General features: G+C 42.3%; 1 protein-coding gene across 5 annotated transcripts in view; it reads right to left on the bottom strand.

The window, feature by feature from the left end:
* The window catches only part of GABRA5 (gamma-aminobutyric acid type A receptor subunit alpha5), a 57745-nt gene that overhangs the window by 24854 nt on the left and 12507 nt on the right, over positions 1 to 20384 (bottom strand). For all 5 annotated transcript variants that reach the window (XM_048050522.2, XM_048050520.2, XM_048050521.2 and 2 more), the window contains one exon: positions 4547 to 4629. In XM_048050522.2, the coding sequence (XP_047906479.1) occupies positions 4547 to 4629 (83 nt within the window). The remainder of the gene's footprint in view (positions 1 to 4546; positions 4630 to 20384) is intronic.

Below are 20384 nucleotides of genomic sequence, written 5' to 3' on the forward strand. Positions count from 1 at the left end.
CACAAAATTGAGAAACTCCCTGTAGGTGTCTTCACCTCAGATCTATCTCAGTTATTTCTGAGAATTACGAAGAAAGTTCACCACCAGGGGAATTTTCTTAAAAAACTTTTTTGGAGAAATTTCTCAGCAGCTGTAAGTGCATGGATAGTTTGTAAACAGTGAGAGCTTTACTAGAGCTATTTCACTGTTGGAATAAGATACCTGGGATGCTGGTGAACCTCTTGTCTGCTCATTACTCTGACATCACCAGCTACCTTTGAGCAAAATAATTTGAGTATGCCTTCTACTATAGAAATAGCCTGTGCACTTTTTGTTATCAAAGACCACAGAAGACACCATGACTCACTATGAGCTGTTAAAAAGGAAGATGTACACAAACCATGCTAACTTCTTTCTTCAGATGCTACAGATTTTACTTAGCACTGTTTTCTCATAGTCTGCAAACTCTCTATTCAACCTACAGCAACCAATCTTCTCCATCCGCATGGCCAAATGAAATTCATCAGGAAGAAACGCCAGGCCTGTTTTTCCACAGCACTGCTTGTGAGCTAGGGGATCTCATTATTTTCAGAATATTCATTAGAATCTCTACCTACTCTAAAAATAGTAGGATTTTTTTTTTCAGTTGAGTGACTAGTGGGCAACAGATTCATGCATATATTTGTTCCACAACACAAGATAAATGTATGTACTCAGACACCACACCTTCAAAAGGTAGTTGCCATAAATAGAGTCCATGTTACAATATGTGACATTGTCAAAGCACCAGTTAACATTCACTAATAGCAATTAACTAATTCATCTTCAGGGCAACCCTGCAAGCTAGGTAAAACTGATATAATTAACGCATGAGTAAAATGAGATTTAGGAGTTAAGTCAGTTGCCTGGGCAGAGGCCTTTGTGGTCGAGTGGATTAGACATCTGTCTCTCCAACCAAAGAAGTTGAGTCTAATCCTTTTTCTGACATTGATTTGCTGTGTGACCTTACAGAAAGTCAATTAACTTCTCTGCCTCAGCTGCCCTAGCGATAATGATGCTTACCTTCCCAGTGACACATGGGCGTTTGGAGACTGCACTGAACAATACTTTTAATGTACTCTTAAGGCGTATCAGTGGATGAGGTGAAACATTAAAGCTTCCTAGCTTTAACGTCCTTGCTGTCTTATCTAACTCCTCCTCCCCACACCAAAAATAGCTTGAGGGCAAGGAGGAATTTCTTCAAGCTAAGACCCAGCTTGTGAAAACATGGCTGGCACCAAGAAGTGCCACCAGATCCTGTTCGGCCTACAAATTTACTCAGAGTACAGGTCAGTATTAGAAATACAACGGGAGTTTGGGGAGGGACTCTTTGTCAGGGAGTGTAGTGATAGGACAAGGAGCAATGGCTTTAAACTAGAGGGTACATTTAGAGAGGGTACATTTAGATTAAAAGAGGCTTTAAAGAGCGTACATTTAGATTAGATGTAAGGAAGAAATTCTTCACTCAGAGGGTGGTGAGGCCCCGACAGAGGTTGCCCAGAGAAGCTGTGGATGCCCCATCCCTGGAGGTGTTCAAGGCCAGGCTGGATGGGGCTTTGGGCAGCCTGGTCTGGTGGGAGGTGTCCCTGCCCATGGCAGGGGGTTGGAACTGGGTGGGCTTTAAGGTCCCTTCCAACCCAAACCTTTCTGTGATTCTATGAATTTTGAATATTGCCCATGAAAGAAACTAGAAGGAAACTATGCCACGTTGCTGTGATGTGGCACACAGACTGCCCTGGCCATCCAAACCCAGCATCCCTGACTCAGAGTGGAGCCTCTTTGCAGAGCTCAGCCACAAGAGGCTGTGCCCATGTACCACCCCCACCTCCCTGGTAGCTCTAAATAACATTCCTGTGGGATGGTTTCTACAGGTAGCCTTAGTGCTAGCAGGGACACAAGCCCAGAGAGGGAGTACTTCCGTGCACGCACTGCCCGGAGCAGACCCCCTGGCCATGCTGCAGGCTTGGGCGGGCCACCTGCAAGCACGGGGGAACCATACATCTAAAATCTGGTCTGTTAGTTCATTAGCAGCTGTCCTTGAGCTTCTGTCCTCTAGCCAGCATAGCATTTCATGACATGCCATAGGGCATTTAGAGGTATTGCTTTTGCAGTTGGTGTTTGAACTGCCTGGCCAGTATCTAGGCTGGGGGTGCATGCATGTAATTTTATACCCCTTTTTCTGTATTTGACCTTGCTTTGAATTATTTCTGCAAAATATTCTGTTGCTATATATAATTCTGCCTCAGCCTGTAAAAATTCCTACACTATAATACAGCAAAACCCAGTCAAACAGGACATAAGAAATCAACATTTACCTTTATATCTGTGAGCAAGATTAACGCTCGTTCTCTTTAATATTGAAGGAAATGTCAGGGTTTTTTCCCTTTTTCCTGCTGAATTATAGCAAGCGCAGCCAGAAAAATAATAACCTGCTACTGTCTGTGATGACACACCGATGCTTCCTGGAATCCTTTCTCCTGTGCATCTGTCCTGGGCTGGCTGCTTTGTTCTGCTGTCCTGTGCTCCCCACCCATTGACCCGTTAGCATTCGTCTCTTCTCCACCCTCCTGGCTCTACCAATAATGTGTTTAACATTTGCTTTGATGCTAGTCCTTGAGGCTTTTCAAAATCCTTCTTGGAAAGTACACCATTAAAAAGAAACCCTTTGGGGAAAGACGGGGAGGAAAGCCTAAGCAGAAAGTGCATGTGTTTGTGTATAATAAACTCCTCTGTGTTTGTCTTGCTGAAAGCTTGAAGATGACTTAATGCAAACCTGCATTGCTGGAAATAGGGAATAAAGACTGTGCTCTCCTAAAATACAGCTGGGCTAATTCAATAAACTGACTTGTTGGCTGCTACTTGTGCAAACATCTGCATATTACATTACAATAAAGTACTAATGAGCTGTCAGATCAATAATACAGATATTCCCAAGGCTGAAAGATTGATGATAGCTTGTCCCTATGTATTTGCTTACTGCAGAGACCACCAGTATGGACTAACACGGGCCAAATGGCTCCATGCCAGACACTGTGGAAGAAGTTAAAGATAACCTGCAATAGCTTATAAAATTTACTCTGCAATTGTCTACTGAGTATAGCACATAGCATGAACTGAAACAGTATTCAGCCTTCCCATGCCTAAAATAAGACTTTTCAGTATTTTTCCTGTGGGTTAAAATTACCAGAACAGTAAAGAACATGTAATATCAGGAAGGACATCTTATTTTTCTTTGTTTTTCCTCTCATTTTTTCCCAGTAGACTTTGTTTAACCCTACATACAAATAATCACACTTTCTGTGCATTGCTTTTCCATTTTTAAGTTTGGAATGAAATGCATGGTTTGCCTATGTATATATTTTTTTACGTTGGATGTAAAGGAGTATGAGGTCTCTGGATCTGTATTGGCGTTGAAATAAGTTAAAGTCGCCGAGGTAAACAGACACACTTGAACTTGCAGTGACCTTGCAAAATATTGGTGGCTGTTCAGACAAAACTGGATTGCAAGATGGAAGGGAAATCAGTTCATCTTAAGTTTGGTAATTTGCTAATCATTACTGTAAACAGTGTTTTTACTTCTTAGTATGATCACAAGACAATGCATAGCCAGTATTAAACCAGTGCAGATACAGAAGATAAAGGCAAAGCTTAATCTTGGTAGGATTAGTGACTCTAAATTGGTATGACTGAAAAAAACATTGAAAAATGCTGAAGCTAGGTAGCTTCAGGGACAAGCAAAATGCCTTGCCTGGTAATTTTCAAAAGTCTTTAGAGACACTGATTGCACCTGGAACCTCTGATTTGATTACTGAAATAAAAAATGCCTACTGTAGTAGCCTCATCTGTACTTTAATTAAGAGCTTTGTATTTAAATATAACCATCTAATCCCCTGAGGTTATTTTTAAAGTAAGCTTCTGGCAAGGCACCAGTGTGGTAGATTAGAGGCTTGGAATTGAGGGAAAATCATCGTTCAGCATACAGTTTAGAATAATGTGTACATATATACAAGTATATACAAAATCATGCAATAAGATACAGGTCTGGATTTATTAAAGCCAAATGGAGAGATATTTCTTCTTTTAATGTTCTTGTTCTCTTTTAATATATGCAACGTACATATTGCACCACAGTCTGATTCATGTAAACACCATAACGGCACAATCAATCTGATATTTTCCATTGAAAGCTGCATTTTTTTTCAACAAACACAAAAACCACAGCCATCAACTTAGCTGTCTGCATCTACTACTCCATCTCACGCCAGCCACTGCATGTGGTATGGGTACATCAGCTCGCAGTTTACCAGGAAGCACACCAGCATGAGCTGCACAGCAGCAGTGACAGATGAAGCACACTCACGGCAAGCGAGCAGTGGGAAGCAGTGGGGGTGGCAGACTGGGGGTGCCAAGGAGCAGTCTTAAAAGGGGAGGGTGAAGGAAGGGTAAAAGACTCGTACAAGACACTGCAGAACATGAAAAGCCAGGTAGCAAGGGATTTTTCTGTATCTTATTTGAGGAAAGAACTTACAGCTTCCAAATTTTAATGGGCAAGCGTGTGCGTCCATGGGGAAATCTTCAAGCTGCATGGGACACTCAGCAGAGATGGTCAATCTGTGAGGAAGGAAAATAAAACCCGTCATTTTTTATCGGCACCTTCCCTTTAGGCCCTTTGCGTGTGAGTGCTGACACAAGCAAGCTTTTCCTGATGGCTCCTGGTTCCTGCTGAAAGCACAGCTGCCCCCTGCTAACCCGAACAGGAGATAAACCAGGCCGAGAACGGTGCTTGTGGGCCTTATCTAGTGCTGCTCAGCCTCACGGACCGGTTTTTGTTTATGCAGGCGGTTTCAGTAAGATCATCTTTTCTTATTTGTATGTGCAGGAACTCCTGTGCTGGAGCTTCTGCCACAGACCTCATTCTTATCTGCTTTGTGTAGGTACTGCCACGAAACCAGGAGTCTGACTCCTGAGTAAAGCACTGTCACAGACACAAAGAAACACTGACTTCTCCTATCGTAGCCACTGAAAAGGGCCTAGTAATTTAGTTCACCTTCCTCTACCCCGAATTCTCCACATACAAAAGGGGAAATACTGCCTGCCTTCTACAAAGCACGTTTGAACAAATGAAAAGTACTGTATACAAAATAAGCATTACTATATTTGTATGACAGACTGTAACAGCATCTCCCAATCTCCAAATATCTTTTTTTTTCTAAGTGAAAAAAAATCTGCCTGGCTATGTGCTTACTGCTGTGTATTGCCATAGTGAAATGAATGTTCTGGGTACTCCCACCAAGATAAGCATATAGTACTGGAGTTAGTTTCTGCGCAAATCATGTGGTATGGGGGCAGTCCACTTCGGTTTCAACATCCTGTGAAGTACTGTCAGGAAAACATGACTGGGCCATTTACCCCAGCATATTGCCTGGGGAAACAATTTTGTCCCAGACTGCCCTGACACTATGTGGGAACTCTTGAGCTATAGTGGACATACGGGAAGGAGAGGAAAAACCCTTAGAAAAAGCAGACACATCCCATGGATGTTCTGTCTGATAGGCAGATCAAGCTGAATGCAAATAAAAGTCTGAGGTAAATTTCTGAGCACTGCAATATATCAGTTATACTGATACCAAATACATCAACAGAGCCAAAGCTGAGTTTACTAGGTGTATGCAGCACATAGCACAATGAGAATCTATTTTTAATTAGGCCATTTTGATATTTTCTTGGTACAAATGGTTTGCTTGGGATGGTGAAGACACAAATCTCATTTTACATTATGAACACCCATATGCCTTTCTCACTTAACGCAGCTATCCCATCTCAGAGGCGACAGAGCAGAGACAAAGCACCAAGGACTGCCTTGTGCAGGGGTAACGCAGGGCTCTGCTGGAGGGGAGCCCTGGTTCCTCACCAAGCTGCCTCCCCGTGGGACAAATCTCTGCAAAGAAATCCACAACACCCTGCTACCAGCACGTAAAAGTACCCTTTCCTATCACAGTAGAGTCATGTAGCCAGACTGCCCAGCTATATGCACTCAGTGCTACCACACCGAAGTGTGTACTCTTGCTATGAGAACTCCTATCCAAAAGGACCATAAAGTGTGACAATCTGTCTGTGTACAGATGGCACGGCGCTTAGACAGTCCAATTCAATACAACACAATGATGCCTTACTGGGGCACTCAGGCTACATGGACAATAAATTGGGGGAAACAGCTCCACTCACTGCCAACATACAGAAATTCTGGATCTTTACCAACAGCTGGAAATGACAAAATAAGTGAACAGAAATGTAATAGTATTGTTGGGGATCATATTATGAGGATGATCTGGGAAACAGGGAGGGAAAAAGGCAAAATGCAAACAGTAATAGAAGATGATATAAAGATAATAAACCATATAAAGCAAAAAATGTCCAGCTCAGAACAGAGATAATGTATCATTTTGTAAGAACAGACAGGAAGTCTACACTATAGAAAAGAAGTAAGTGAAGCCTGAGATACCTGCCCTTAGGCAAACCTGCTCTTGGAATATATTTTTATAAAGGAAATTTCAAAATCACTAAAATATGGAGTTGTCTGCAGAGGAGACTACCCTTGGGCACCAGAGCGAGCAAAGCCAGTCACTGAGAGTGCTACATGGATGAATTTACCTATCTGGTGCTAGCAGCATCCTGTCCAGAACCTGCATGCTTTTCATAAAAATTACTTTAACAGGTACCTGAAAGGCAGCCTTCAACCCTTCCTGTGCATTGCTATATCTTCTGTATTAAGTATTGCAAATTTAATTTGCTTGATAAGTTCAGAAACCTTGCTCCAAGAGCCACAATAAAGCTGACGTTTTACTGCACTGTCTCTTTTTCTACCAATGATTCTAGTATGTTGTTTCATAGAATCACAGAATGGTTTGGGTTGGAAGGGACCTTAAAGATTGCCCAGTTCCAACCCTGCCATGGGCAGGGACACCTCCCACCAGACCAGGTTGCTCAAAGCCCCATCCAGCCTGGCCTTGAATACCTCAAGGCTGCAGCTTCACAACACTTTAATACACAATACTTCTCATCTGCAAACGTCAAAGGAAGCGATCCCTATATCCATGTTACCAACAGAGCAGCTGTGGAATCAGGAAGCTAAGTGAAGGGAGATTCAATTCAGAATCATGAATAAGACCTTCTGTTTCATCTGAATGTCCTATATATTACAACTTGCTGCCTGTATCTCTGGAAAAAAAAAAAAAAAAAAAAAAAAAAAAACCTCTTACGTGTAAAGAGGAGGACTGTCGACATTCCTGAACTGTAATTTTGGATAAGTGAAGATGAGGTGCACAGAGAATGTGACCTGGAACAGGCTGCCCTGGGAGGTTGTGGAGTCTCCTTCTCTGGAAATACTCAAGGCCCATCTGGACGCCTACCTGGGCAACCTGCTCTAGGGAACCTTCTTTGACAGGGAGGTTGGACCCGATGATCTTTTGAGGTCCCTTCCAACCCCTACAATTCTGTGATTCTGTGATTCTAGTGGAATTCAATTACCCCACAGCCCAATAAATAAATAAATAAATTTCTGCCTTTATTAAATGAAGGGGTATCAACTACAGATGGAAGGCACTTTACTGCCAGAACTTGTCTCAGAAGCTGCAATATGTCTCAGGTACCAGTGCTATTCTTGTGCCCTCTCTGAATTCCCCATCCCCCAAAAGGTAGCACATCCTTTAGGATGACACCTGGTGCTATCCCCTGGGTCTAGCCCAGGTGTAAGGAGAAACGAGTTTAGCAGCTGCAAATGCACTAGGCTACAGCCTTTCCTTTCATTGCATGGATTCTCTGAAAGATGGAGTTCCTTTCGCTGGTTATCTCTGATATCTGCATGTTTCTTTCCCTTTCCCATGTCTCCATCCTAGGGCCACTCCGAATCTGGCCATCTTGAGCAAATGAGCTGGTTATACCCCTTATGTGCTAGTCCTAGGAGCAAGCAGCTGAGCCTCTTATGTAACTTTAAAATGCTTGGTGAACACTCCCCTGGCTACCTCTTACACAGTGTGCACTACCTGATGCTGATGCAGGGTCTTGTAAAGGGGAACACAACAGAAACCTTGACTGTGCATTCTGATATATTGCATAAACGTCACCACCCTAAATTTCTGCACAGCACTCTGCATCTAAGGGTAGTCATTTTTCATTAAAGTGTGAGGACCTGAAAAACAGCACCACTGCTTGACTGTGGTCAAAATTGACTCTTGGTTCAAAGAGACTGGATTTTCTACTGCATGCAGGAAAAAAGAAGCAGCACAGCAGCCATCTCTTATGGTCTCAGGACTGGAAGCATGGGTCACTGCATAAAGATTTGCTCTTAAGTGCAGAGTACGAAGTACAAATTCAGATCATAGCTCCAGGAGTCACAAAGAAATTGGTGTCTGGGTCTTCTCCTTCAAATATCAGCTGGGGTGATATTTGCACGCTTCTTTTAGCATTGCGTCACAGGTTAGGTACCCTTTGCATATCCCATCTTACACAGCTTATTACAATACAGCTACTCCCAGCTTGCAGCTATTGTAGGAAGAGAAAGGAGGTCCTGGCATGCAAATATAAAACAGACTTTGTATAATCCGTTTGACATGGTCACTCCAGAATGACCTTACTGTGCACAGTTACCTGAGCTAGAGACAATCTCCAAACCATGGTTTTTCTGTCACAGTATAAGCACTGTTCAAACTGCGGTCCTTTCAAACAGAAGCATTTAAAAGCTTCCCTCCTCCACTATCATTCTGTCTTAATAAAAGCTCTATGGGATTAGTTTCACTCAAACAGAGTTTTTGACAAGATTATAAGTAGCTGTTAAAGGTCCATTACAATGGGAGGATGAAACCCTGATTTTACTGAAGTTAAAGGTAAAATTCTCCCTGACATCAATGGGCCTGATATTCACCCAAAATATGTAAGAAACCCTGATTACAGCTGCTGATTTATTATTAACTACAAAATTTCACTTTCATAATGCTCCAAGTACTTACACTGCTATTCAAAAGGTAATCGTTCAGCAAAACCCTATAGCATACCTTTATTACCTGAGAAAAAAAGTTGTCTACAAATTATTTCACATATTATTCATAATTGTAAATGAAAGTTTCATCAAGCCTATATTATGTATTGCCTTTACTTTAAGAACATAAAATGATCACCGATGTTCTGTTTCAACGAAGCACACTTTAGATGCATAAAATGAATATCCTTCTAAGAAATATAGCAAGACTTCACAGCAAGACATCTTCAGTCCATAAAAGTCACCTTCAAACATTTCTTCTAGAGAATTAAGCATGCTGACTCTTTCATGAGGCTATTCCTTTTTAACAGGCGAGGGAAGAAGGAGGTGTGCAATGAGAGAATAAATGCAGATGGTTGGGACCCAGTCACCCACTGGGTGTGCTACAAGGAGAGACAGGAGTTCCTTGGCAGAAGTCTTGGAGGCACAAGGCACCCTGTCCCTCGAGACACTTTTACAGGGCACTTCAGGGCTCTCCTCACTGATCTTGCAGTTGCCCGAGGCGGGCTGAAGGGCACAGTGCAGGTATTAAGGGATGGGGAGAAGAAGGACGGAGAAATTTCAGGGATGTTGCCACATATTTCTCTCAATGCAAGGAGCATCTACTCCTACTCTTGGAAAAAGAGTTGGGAGATTGAGCAAAGCTGTCATGTCTCTGGCTCCCTGGAAGTGTAGAAAACACTTTCTGGAGTATTATCTGCAGCTGCCAGGCTGCAGAGTTGACTGGTGAGGGCAGTCACCTGCTTGGAGAGCTAGCAGACAACCATGGCAACCTGCTTTTTCTTATCAGCTACTAGGTCTAGTATGCAAACAAACAAAAAATAAATAGAGAGATTTAGGGGGAGAAAGCAGAAAGACAGAGTCACCAGTGGCTTTCAGAAGTAGTTAAAGCAAGTGTTAAATAACTGAAGAGTTACTGATGAAGGTGATGCGTGGGAGTTGCGTCTTGTTGGCTCAAGGGTAATGGAGTCAGGGCGATATGAGGCTCTCCTGCCTGCCTGCCCTAGCCCCCAGACCAACTCAGTCTTCTGAGTTCCTTGCTTTTGTGCACTGCCCTTGCGTCCAATTAAAGGAAGCATTTTAATGCTTTGCTTTGGGCCTGCCTGTGCTGGCAACTGTTTACTATTGTGGGGCAAAGGCCCGAATGGATGCAGAGGAGCCAAAGCGCCCTTCCCATCATGAAGCTAGCCACAACCATTTTCCTTAGAAAAGGCAAAATGTTTACTTGAAACCCACCTCAGAACTACCTCAGCATCTCCCAGGAATGCCAAAACAGAATTAGGTGGATTCAGCCTTACCCAAGACACACCCCACCCAAAACAGCTGGCTGGTTCTCTGCAAAGAGAGACTTGACTGTTGGGACAGACTCTTTTGCTGGAGGATCTAACTCCAGAAGATTCCCCAGGTGCCTACTCTAATGGGACCTCAGCAGAACAGTTCATGCCTTGGTGGCACCTCTGGTACACACCCTTGTTCACTCACATGGATAACAGTAAAAAAGTCTTTTTTTTTTTTTTTTTTTTTTTTAACCGAATGCGTTGCTAAGTTTGTGAAATTACTCATGTAGCCTTGACTCAGAATGCATCTACTCACTCCATTCTCCCACTGGGAATGGGAACACTTTTATAACCAAACTGTTATTCCTTTCAAAGGGTTTTAAAACAAGATTTGTTTCAGACCCCAGCAGAGTACACGTGTAGTCCAGGGACCTGATGCCTCCCTATATTCCTTAAGTAAATGCATACATGTGCTAATATGAGCATCTATATCTCTATACATAGAACCATCATGGTTCTGAAGGACTTCCCTTAAAAAAAAAACTGTGGATGTGGATGATGGTGGGATACCTAACACAGTAAACAAGCATTGGGACATGGATACACATTCAGTTCTGGTACTGATGGCTGTAGGGGTCATCCTGAAACTTACCATTGGCTGGGTGACCTGTCTGCAGCACGGTTCAGGGGGAGAGAACTGATTGCTCTCAGTATTTCAAACACTACCATGCTGACAGAGCTCCATCATCGTGTTGGATAAGTGGCCAAAGGAGGATTCAAAGCCTTGTTCTGCCCCTCTTTGTGGGACATGGAGGCAGTTCTTATTTATAATGCTGTTTGTACGCTCACTTCCTTGGGATCACCATGTAAAATGACCACAGAACAGAAATTAAAGCATTGAGCTGGAGTGAGGAGATCTGCAGAAACTTCAGTCTTGGCTTATTTCTCTTTCTTAATCACTCTGCCAAGATACTACCCTTTCCCAACTTTTCTGTGTTGCAGAAATGTATTATGTTTATGTGACACTGAAATGTACTTTGGAAATGCCAAAGAGCACAGTCTATGGAAGACTAAGAACTTCAATTACCGATGTTTTTCTGAGTTGTGAATTCAGAGGCATGGTGTACTTGGCAGCAAAACTCATTTTAAGTGAACCAAATCCTTAGCATAGCTTATGCAGAAGTGCGAGAACAAGTCTTTAATTGTCTACATTAACTGTGCTGAAGATTAGGTTATCCTGAGATGGTCTGAGGTGGATGGGATTGATCTCAAAAACTGTGCCATTACAGGAATGACATCCCTGAACACAGAATACCTTGACACATCCCAAGCACACTCATTGGTGGGGGCAAGGAGAGATGTTCGGCCTCTACATACAGGACATACTTAGAAAGGTAATGAAACAAGCCATAGGGCGCTTAAATTATCTGATTTTGATGGTGATTTGGGAAGATACAGAAAGAACTGTGCGGATCGTGGGAAGATATAGATTTTTATTGTTGGGATTGGTCTATTCTCCCACGTGCCTGGTGATAGGATGAGGGGGAATGGGCTAAAGTTGCGCCAGGGGAGGTTTATGTTGGATATTAGGAAGAACTTCTTTACGGAAAGGGTTGTTAGGCATTGGAATGGGCTGCCCAGGGAAGTGGTTGAGTCACCATCCCTGGAGGTATTTAAAAGACATTTAGATGTAGAGTTTAGTGATATGGTTTAGTGTAGGACTTGTTAGTGTTAGGTCAGAGGTTGGACTAGATGATCTTGAAGGTCTCTTCCAACCTAAATGATTCCGTGAATCACATTTCCAACTCCTGGCAAAAGTTTATAGTAGGGGTAATACCTTTTCATTTTACAGTATTTAATCAATATGGATAAAAACAATGAATGGAGCATTGAATTTATGCTTATGTATCCTTGCCATGCAAGTCCAAGAGCAAAATAACTCTCTCTGAAATAAATTTATTTTTATCAGATTAACTGGTGCAGTCAAAAAAACCCAAGCTTTTGGGCAGTTAAGACCTTCTTTAGGTTCTCTGCCTACAAACCTTACTTTCCTAGAGAAACTTTAGACCAATATGGCTATACCATAAATGCTATACACAAAATGCATAGTGCAGTATCACATCTAGTTGATAGTTTCATTTAAAAGTCTCTCCAAGTGCTACTCCTTTCTGGTCCCTTATACATGATGAATACTCCTTGACACCCAATGAAGACAGCCTTCAAATCTCTCCCCTTTAGTGTCTTCTATTTTTACTTAATTCTTTAATTAAAAAAAAAAAAAATCTAGCTGGTACTAGCAATACCAATAGCTCATGCCATTTTTGATATAGGTAAAATGGGAAACAACATCTCAACCAACCCACACTTCACTATACCGTGCCACATATTGTCCCAAGTCCACACGTTACATGTCTCTACCATGATCACCTAACCAGCATGGCCCTTTGGTGGCATGTTCAGCCATGTGCCAACTGCAAGAAATATAATTGTTCTCACAGCGTGGTGTAAGGCTGAACTACGGGCTTCTCTTTAGCTCACAAGAGAAGACCATCCCAGCTGTTGGCAGAACCAGCCAGTGACAGCAGTGTCCGGTGTCACACAAGGGGTCGCCTGAACCTTGCTTTCAGTGGGAGAAGACCGAAGTACACGAGCAACAAGGGAGCGCAGAAAGCTCCAGGCTCCAGCACATGCCATAGGAAATGGAGGCTAAGGACTGTGATGGATGCAGCACAATGCACCTGCCCTCCAGTTTTGATGCTGCCAATTAAACAATGTGATCAGCGCAGATTTTCTGACTGGCCAAAGGGGCTTTTGTTCCTCCATTTCTATCTGTCAATATGGCACACATCCCCCCCTTGGACGAGCGCCATTTGGCTGCACAGCCATCCTTCCTCCCAGTTCATACAGCCTTTAAATTTGTACAGATAGGCACAAAACCACATGCAGAATTTCCTATAGAACAAAAAAAAATAATTAAAGTAAAATGGATTTAGAAAGTAATAAGGGGTGGGGGGAACCAGATGGACAGTACCAGCTTGGACTCTTACATCAAGACTGGGATGCACATGGTAGGATGGGTAGAAGGGTTTTTCGTTTGGCAGCCCTAAACACAAAGCTGAAATCCTTGATTATTTTCCATGGTTCGGATGAACGATCTAGAGTTCCAAAACATTACATTACAGTTTCCTTTCAGCAACACACATTTAACCCCAGGCTCCTCTTATTCACTTCACATTTCTATGTCCACCTCCCAGGCCCCTCTCATCAAGATCTCCTGCCTTCTGAGTATGTTCCTCCACACTTCTGTGTGAAAGGGGCACACATCAAGTGATTTGATGATCTGCTCTTTCGCGTGGAAACACGTGATCTTTACCCTGCTCCTTCACACAGAAGCACATGCATATGCATGTACACATACACCACAGTAAAAGGCCAGCTCAGTGACACCTTCAGAAGTGACAGTAAAGCAAGAGCAGATAAAATGGGTAAAAGACATAATTCTACCATGTTCCAGCATTGGACTTTGCAAATGTAGAGATGGCATTTTGAGTTTTATTGATGATGCAATCAATTTGCATAGTTAATGTTTTTAAGATGCACAGTTAGTGGCAAAAACATAGTAGGTGTTTATTATTTTGACTGAAGAGTGTTTCTTTATTTTCCTGACCTTTTAGATGAATCTCTAAGCCAGAACACAGCATTTTTACATGGACAAGACATGTGACAAGTTAATTAGCCACTGAAGAGAAGACTGTGGAGCAATCAGACATCCTTATGAAGTCTGAACTGAGCTTTCTAAATAACCCAGGGTGTTATCTCCCATTCTGGTCTCCGAGTTTCCTAGCTCAAATTCCTGACAGGAGTATACAAAGGGAAGGCCACCCTTACTTGCAGAAATTCCTCCTAGGTTTTTACATTGGTTGTAGTGCATATAATGGACACAATCTCTGGACTTTAGCTAGAACCTGGTGAAAAAGAGTTGCTTTGTAATTTAGAGCAACTGGATAGAAACAACAGTTTGGAAAAATTTGAATTATATAAATATGACTGTAAGATATATATTTGTGTATATATATAAATTTTAGTTTAACAGTAGCGAACAGAGTAGTCCAGCTGAACAACATCATAAGATATGTTAACATTATAAGACCTCTTAGAAAGTAGCTGAGATCTCCAAAGGCAATGTCTTAAGAGCAGGCAACTTGCTGCCAGTGCTACAGACTACTGGTTAAATGGTTAAATGACAGACAAACCATATGTATTTCTTCATCCAGACTGCCATACCAGGACACTTTCCTGTAGAAAGACCTGAAGAAGGCAAGTGGAAAGGAAAGGAATGGGACAACAAAGACTATTCCTACCCAAAAAGAAACTAGGAACCAGCCCATTGCATGACTTTACTCCACTATACATGTTAGCAATTTGATGAAACCTTTAGAGAAGGGCAAATTACCATGAATTTCCTACAGTGTAATAACATGCTTGTGTTATAACATGTTTTAGGAGTAAATTCTCATTCCACCATAATGTGTTCATCTGCTCACATGCTTCTGAAGCATGTTAAAGCAGCATGTTAGACCTCAGATGCCTACACCGCAACCTGTATCACTTCCCATTTATTTCCAAGTGACCATCAGTAACAAGTGTTCTCCTCAAAATCCTTCCACACCCATTTCCTGCAAAACCATATCCCATGCAAGCCTTCAAAGGCATCTTCTCGATCCCCAGCTCTTGGCTCAGACATGGGTTCCTGACCCGCACCAGCACCTAGCTAGCCTCTGGCATCCCTCACCACACAGCCCTTTCCTCACCAACAAAATTCTTACCTAATAGACACCACAAAGGTTCTTCCCTTCATCAAAACTACCAAAGGCAGGATTGCAATTTATAGGGGTTTCTTTTAGTCTTCCTACGATGCATTGTATTCCCTCCTACACCCACCTAGACAAAAGTGGAGCAGTGAACTTAATTTAAGTGCGCTCACAAGTGCTGCATTTACACAGCCTTGGGTTTTATGTTGCACTGAAAGGAAACTGTGAAAGTCCTCCACAACACTGCTGGAGGGCCAGCTGCTACCTAGAACATTCCACAGCCTTTAGTGGCTTGCACACCAGCAATCTCCAGTCTACATGAGTATGGGGGTGGAAAACCCCTATGGAAGTAAGTAAATGGAATAGGATTCGTGTGACTAATCGTTTACACCAATTGCAACAGTAGCATCCCTAGGTTCCTCTTTCTGCCATTGTGAAAAAAAATAACAGGAACCCCCTTAAGCATAAGTGGAGAGAAATAAGCATCCTTCATACTGAAGTAGACACCTACAATAATGCAGACAACCAACTTCTTAAAATATTCCCTCCCTTGAACTGGGAGCAATTATGAGCCGAGAGGCTCAGCTGCAGCCATCAGCGTTACAGATGAATGAAATTAGCTGAGGTGAATCCCACCCATACGGCCTGGTGTACTCCACCACTGTGTATTACAGATCACTCATTGGCAGGCTACTGTTTCAGCACAAGCATAAATGTACTTCAGGGGATGGTATTTCCAATTAGGCAGATGAAGATTTTAATTTCAGTTTAAGTGAACCGACTAGGGAGTTCACTGCAATGTTTTGCTCCCCTGGTGATAAAAATAAATAGAGTAGCCAAAACAATTCTTCAACATCTAAGAGGTACTTCTGAAGCCCTGAACAGAACCTGGGACATGTCCACACGTTTGGGCAGAGAGAGAGTCACCAATGCAGCTGTGCTTTCCTGCTAGCAGCAGCAAACGGTACTTGGCCTAGTTCATTTTTATAAAATGGGAACATGACTGAAATTGTACCGTCTCGCCCCAAAGAAAGATAGGTCTGCGTCGGTGCTCAGAGCAGAGCTGAAACTAAAGTTGGATCTTTTGTAACCCCTCAAAGTCCAGCCAAACATCTCCCTCATCCAAAGATGGGCTGGCCCTGGTTTGGGTTTTGTCTTTTAATCAATTTTACCCTTGCTGTGAGAGTTCCTGTCTTTGTGATGGAGATCTCTGCAGGGCTCTGCCCACTTTTATTACCAGCAGAATAGGCTATTGTCATGCACTCCACATAGGGACTATATTTGGGCAGGTAATAATTGCCGTTTTTGAATGTATTACACCACAGTCTCCTCTGATGCCTTTCCCTCCATGTGGGTAATTCCAGCTCTGGATTTTTCAAAACAACAAATCTCAGTTCCTTAAAGGACAACTTTTGAGAAATGGGGCAACATGCAATAAAATCAAGAGAAACTGGAACTGATAGGCCTGGTGTTAAAACAAGAATCCTGCTAATACGCTGCCCTCAGGGAAGGACCCTTCACTTTGTATATCCCTATTTTCTCTTGCTCTGTCAAAATCTGAATTGATGAAAAGCAGCTGAGAGTCCTTGGCACCACAGCAGTTTTTCACCACTCTGTAAGATGCAGCCCAAAGTGAAAGAAATTATTAATTTTTTTTTCTTCCAGCTTCAGGCTTTTTGAAGCTTGAATATGAAAGAAGAGGCAGCAAGTCTTTAACACGGTGAAAGGAAATGTGTGTTTGTATGGTTTGATAGCTCCTAATTAGTTTTGTAATATTTATACAATGCCCAAAGCATTGCCAGATCCTTTTCTGTAAAAATAAATGGATGCATAAATGAAATCTTCCCTCTGAAATGAGAACAACACACACAAATTGAACAGAAATGTTCTCATCTAGATAGCTGGCTGATTGAAAATTAACATCTCTTTTTAAAGTGTAAATTTGCTGGTCACTCCTCACTCAGGGCCACGCAAGCAAATCTGCATCTGGGAAAGGGCGCCTTCTGGCACTGTCAGCACTTGCATACCCACACATTTCTCATAGAATAATTTTCCTTTAAAAAACAACAACAAAAAAAAAAAAAACAACAACAAAAGAACAAGCAAACAAAACCTGGCTTTCCCAGTGGAAGCCTTGAAAACATCACTGAGTCTTCAAGTTAATTGGCTTTATTGTCAATAGCTCTACAGTCTGAAATGGCTATCTTGCTAATGAAGTGTTTCATATAGGAGCAGACCGTGTGCTAACATGCACCCAGAACACATGTACACTTGCATGTGCAATTTTAACGCTCAGTGCTAATGTAAGAAACAGTATTTCCAGCGTAGTGAAGCCTGTGAAACGTTTCCAGAGCACCCAGCAGCGTGGTGATGCTGCCATCAAGTGGACGGCCGATCTACACTTTGCGGAACTGTAAATGTCTTCCATGAACGAACTGTAAAGATAACTGTATTTTGGGCCTGTGCGAAAGATTTTGGAGTTTCTTAACAATGTACTGACAAACGTCTTCAGCTCCCAAGCTGATACAAGATGTGCTTGCAGGTTAATGCTGCAGGTTTAACTGTAAACACTCTCAGATTCTCTGGCAACCTTCAGTTGCCATAATAATATGGGGGAAATTTGTGCTTCACATATATGACCAGGTGATATATAAAATCCCAAATTCCAGCAGATGTCTGGCTACCCAGAGGTAGGAAAGGTGGTATGGGGGTCCCTTCAAAATGTGATGACACAAAAAGATTGGTCAGTACATATAAGCTGTGAGAAAACCATCCAAAACAAAAGTTCAGGTACGGTCCAAAAGTCTAGCTCTTGAGCGTGCTCTACCTCATATATTTTCTGGCAGTAAAGGCAGTCTGGTAGCACTTTTCCAGCACTCTACAGCAAAGTTTATCAAAGCTTTTATCTTTATATAGATATTCCCCATTGAGTAAAAAAAGGCTGCTCACTGAGACATTTGAGTTCTATTAGCCTGAACAGGCTACTTGAATCACTGTCCTTGAAATAGAGTAGTTTTAAGGAACAAATGAGCTTTATGCTTTTTACAGCATTTATTTCTTAACTAAGATATACCAAATATTTTTAAGTATTTGAAGGGAAAAAAAATCTTTTTTTTCCCTCCATTTACAAAGATATTTCTATACAGATAGGTGAAATATGAAGCACATTTACTAGTGCTTTTTACCACAACGCTATTACTGAAAATAAATAAATAAATAATAAAAATGGAGCTGCAGACAATGCTCCCCTCTAGGGGCAGAAAAGGAATTTGCAACACTCACTTCAGCAGCGTATCATTTGTAAACCACATTAGCGAAATAAAACAAGTAAGGCCCACCAAATCAAAGCCCATCGGAATTATTAAGCTATACCCTACAGAGAATATTGCTGCCTACAAAATCTATCTAAAGAGCACATTGTGTTCTTATATTCAGGCAGAAGAGTTTTAATAATGCACATTATAGAAGCCTATTTATTACATTTTCCCAGCAAAATATATCCCATCAACTTCCAACCCAGACAACATATCATCAAACGCAATATGCAAAGAAATCTTTTTTTCTTTGTAAGTAAACACATTTATCATGAAAATATATGTACTGACAAGTGCTAAAGCTGGAAGTTTGCTCCGCTGATCAAACTGGGTATATTTGGAAGTCAGATAAGATGGAAGGTCAGCATTGGCTCAGCTGCTTTCCTCCTCTTCATTCAGGCAGCCAGATGCAAGGTTGCAAAAGCAATTCCGGCATCGCTGTCAATGACAGAGGGTCCGATCCTCCCTGCACAGATTACTCCTACGTACAGTCTGGGAAGCTCGCAATTCCTCCTTGGAAACAAGGGGAACGCAGAGCTAACTGAGGGCTGTCTCCGCAACCCCATATCCTGAGGACCAAGCAAGCCTGGTGGGAGCTGCAGGACATGAGGTGCATGCCCCAGCTGGGACCCAGTACCTCCAACCAGCACACCATCACCAGGACGAGAATCTTTGCCCCCAAAAATCTCCATGGTGCCTATCTTCTTGGGGAAAGCCTCACTGGGTAGTGCTGATGAGCTGGTACCTCTGTGGGGACTTGTGCAGGGCTGGTAGTGGCTTGAGGGGGCTGAGTGAAGGTCATAGACACCATGGTATGGATAAGGATGGGCTTCTCCAACCACCTCTTGGCACTGCATCCACTGCTCCCACTGGTGAAGCACCCATCCTGAAAGACTGCGACCCCTGAGGTAGCACAGCTCTGTGCACCTTACAAAAGCAGTCCCCCGACTTGGGCTTGAACAGAACAGGATATACGCTCTTTTATTTTTAAAGTTATTACTTGCAATAGTGGAAAGAAAGCTATTTTAAAAGCTTTGCGCTCCATTTCTTATCACATACACCATGGTTAGTGGGAATTTATTTCCACACACATGCGCACCCCCACACAATACTCTACCAAAAAAAAAAAAAAAAAGTTACATTTTTTTAGGCTACAAATGCATTCTGTGTCTTTCTGTAGCCTATAAATACATCAATTCCAAAGAGCCTTAGCCTAATGTTTTCAGAGAGTGAGTATCCATCCCACCTAACTGCACAAGTGCCTCCCAGAGGTGTAAGTAAGGCTGCTACTGAAGTCCTCCCTCGTCACTGCTGCTGTCATCCAGGCTGTGCACCCAGGTTTCTTTTCTATGAATACCAGGGGAAAAGACATGGAGGGGGTGATGATAAAGTCTGGGTCAAGCCCTAATTGCCTAACAAATCAGTGTTCTGCTGCGTTTCTTTAACACTGCAGAACCCAGGGCTTTCCCCCCCAAAAAATCATACCAGCTGCAAATTCGGCACACTGTATAATGTTTTGCTCCGAGTTGACTGCTAGCCTGCTCTGGGCTTCACCGACACAAGTAATTTACACAGATCATCAGGAATCTCTTCTGTGGCAGCCCCTGGTGTTGTACTAGGGCAGTCCTGGCAAGGCTGGCTTTAAGGCCAGCATTAGCTATAGCTATTTTCACTTTCATCCATCTAAACATGTATGTGTTTATCCTCACATTGTTTCAGGAGTTTATTATTGCTGTGAGCAATAACTTGGCAAAAAAAATGTGAGAAAGAACAGTGATACATATAGCCACAGAGAAAATCAGGGGAAATGAGGTTCTTTTCCTTTGTGATTACCTCTATCACGTCTAAGCCTTTTCAGCACTAGAGCAGTTACAACAGTGACGGTCTAAAGCTGTAAGACATATATAAGGATACCTTACCTCTCCTAAAT

Source organism: Anser cygnoides, chromosome 1, assembly GCF_040182565.1.
Source record: "Anser cygnoides isolate HZ-2024a breed goose chromosome 1, Taihu_goose_T2T_genome, whole genome shotgun sequence".
NCBI lineage: Eukaryota > Metazoa > Chordata > Aves > Anseriformes > Anatidae > Anser > Anser cygnoides.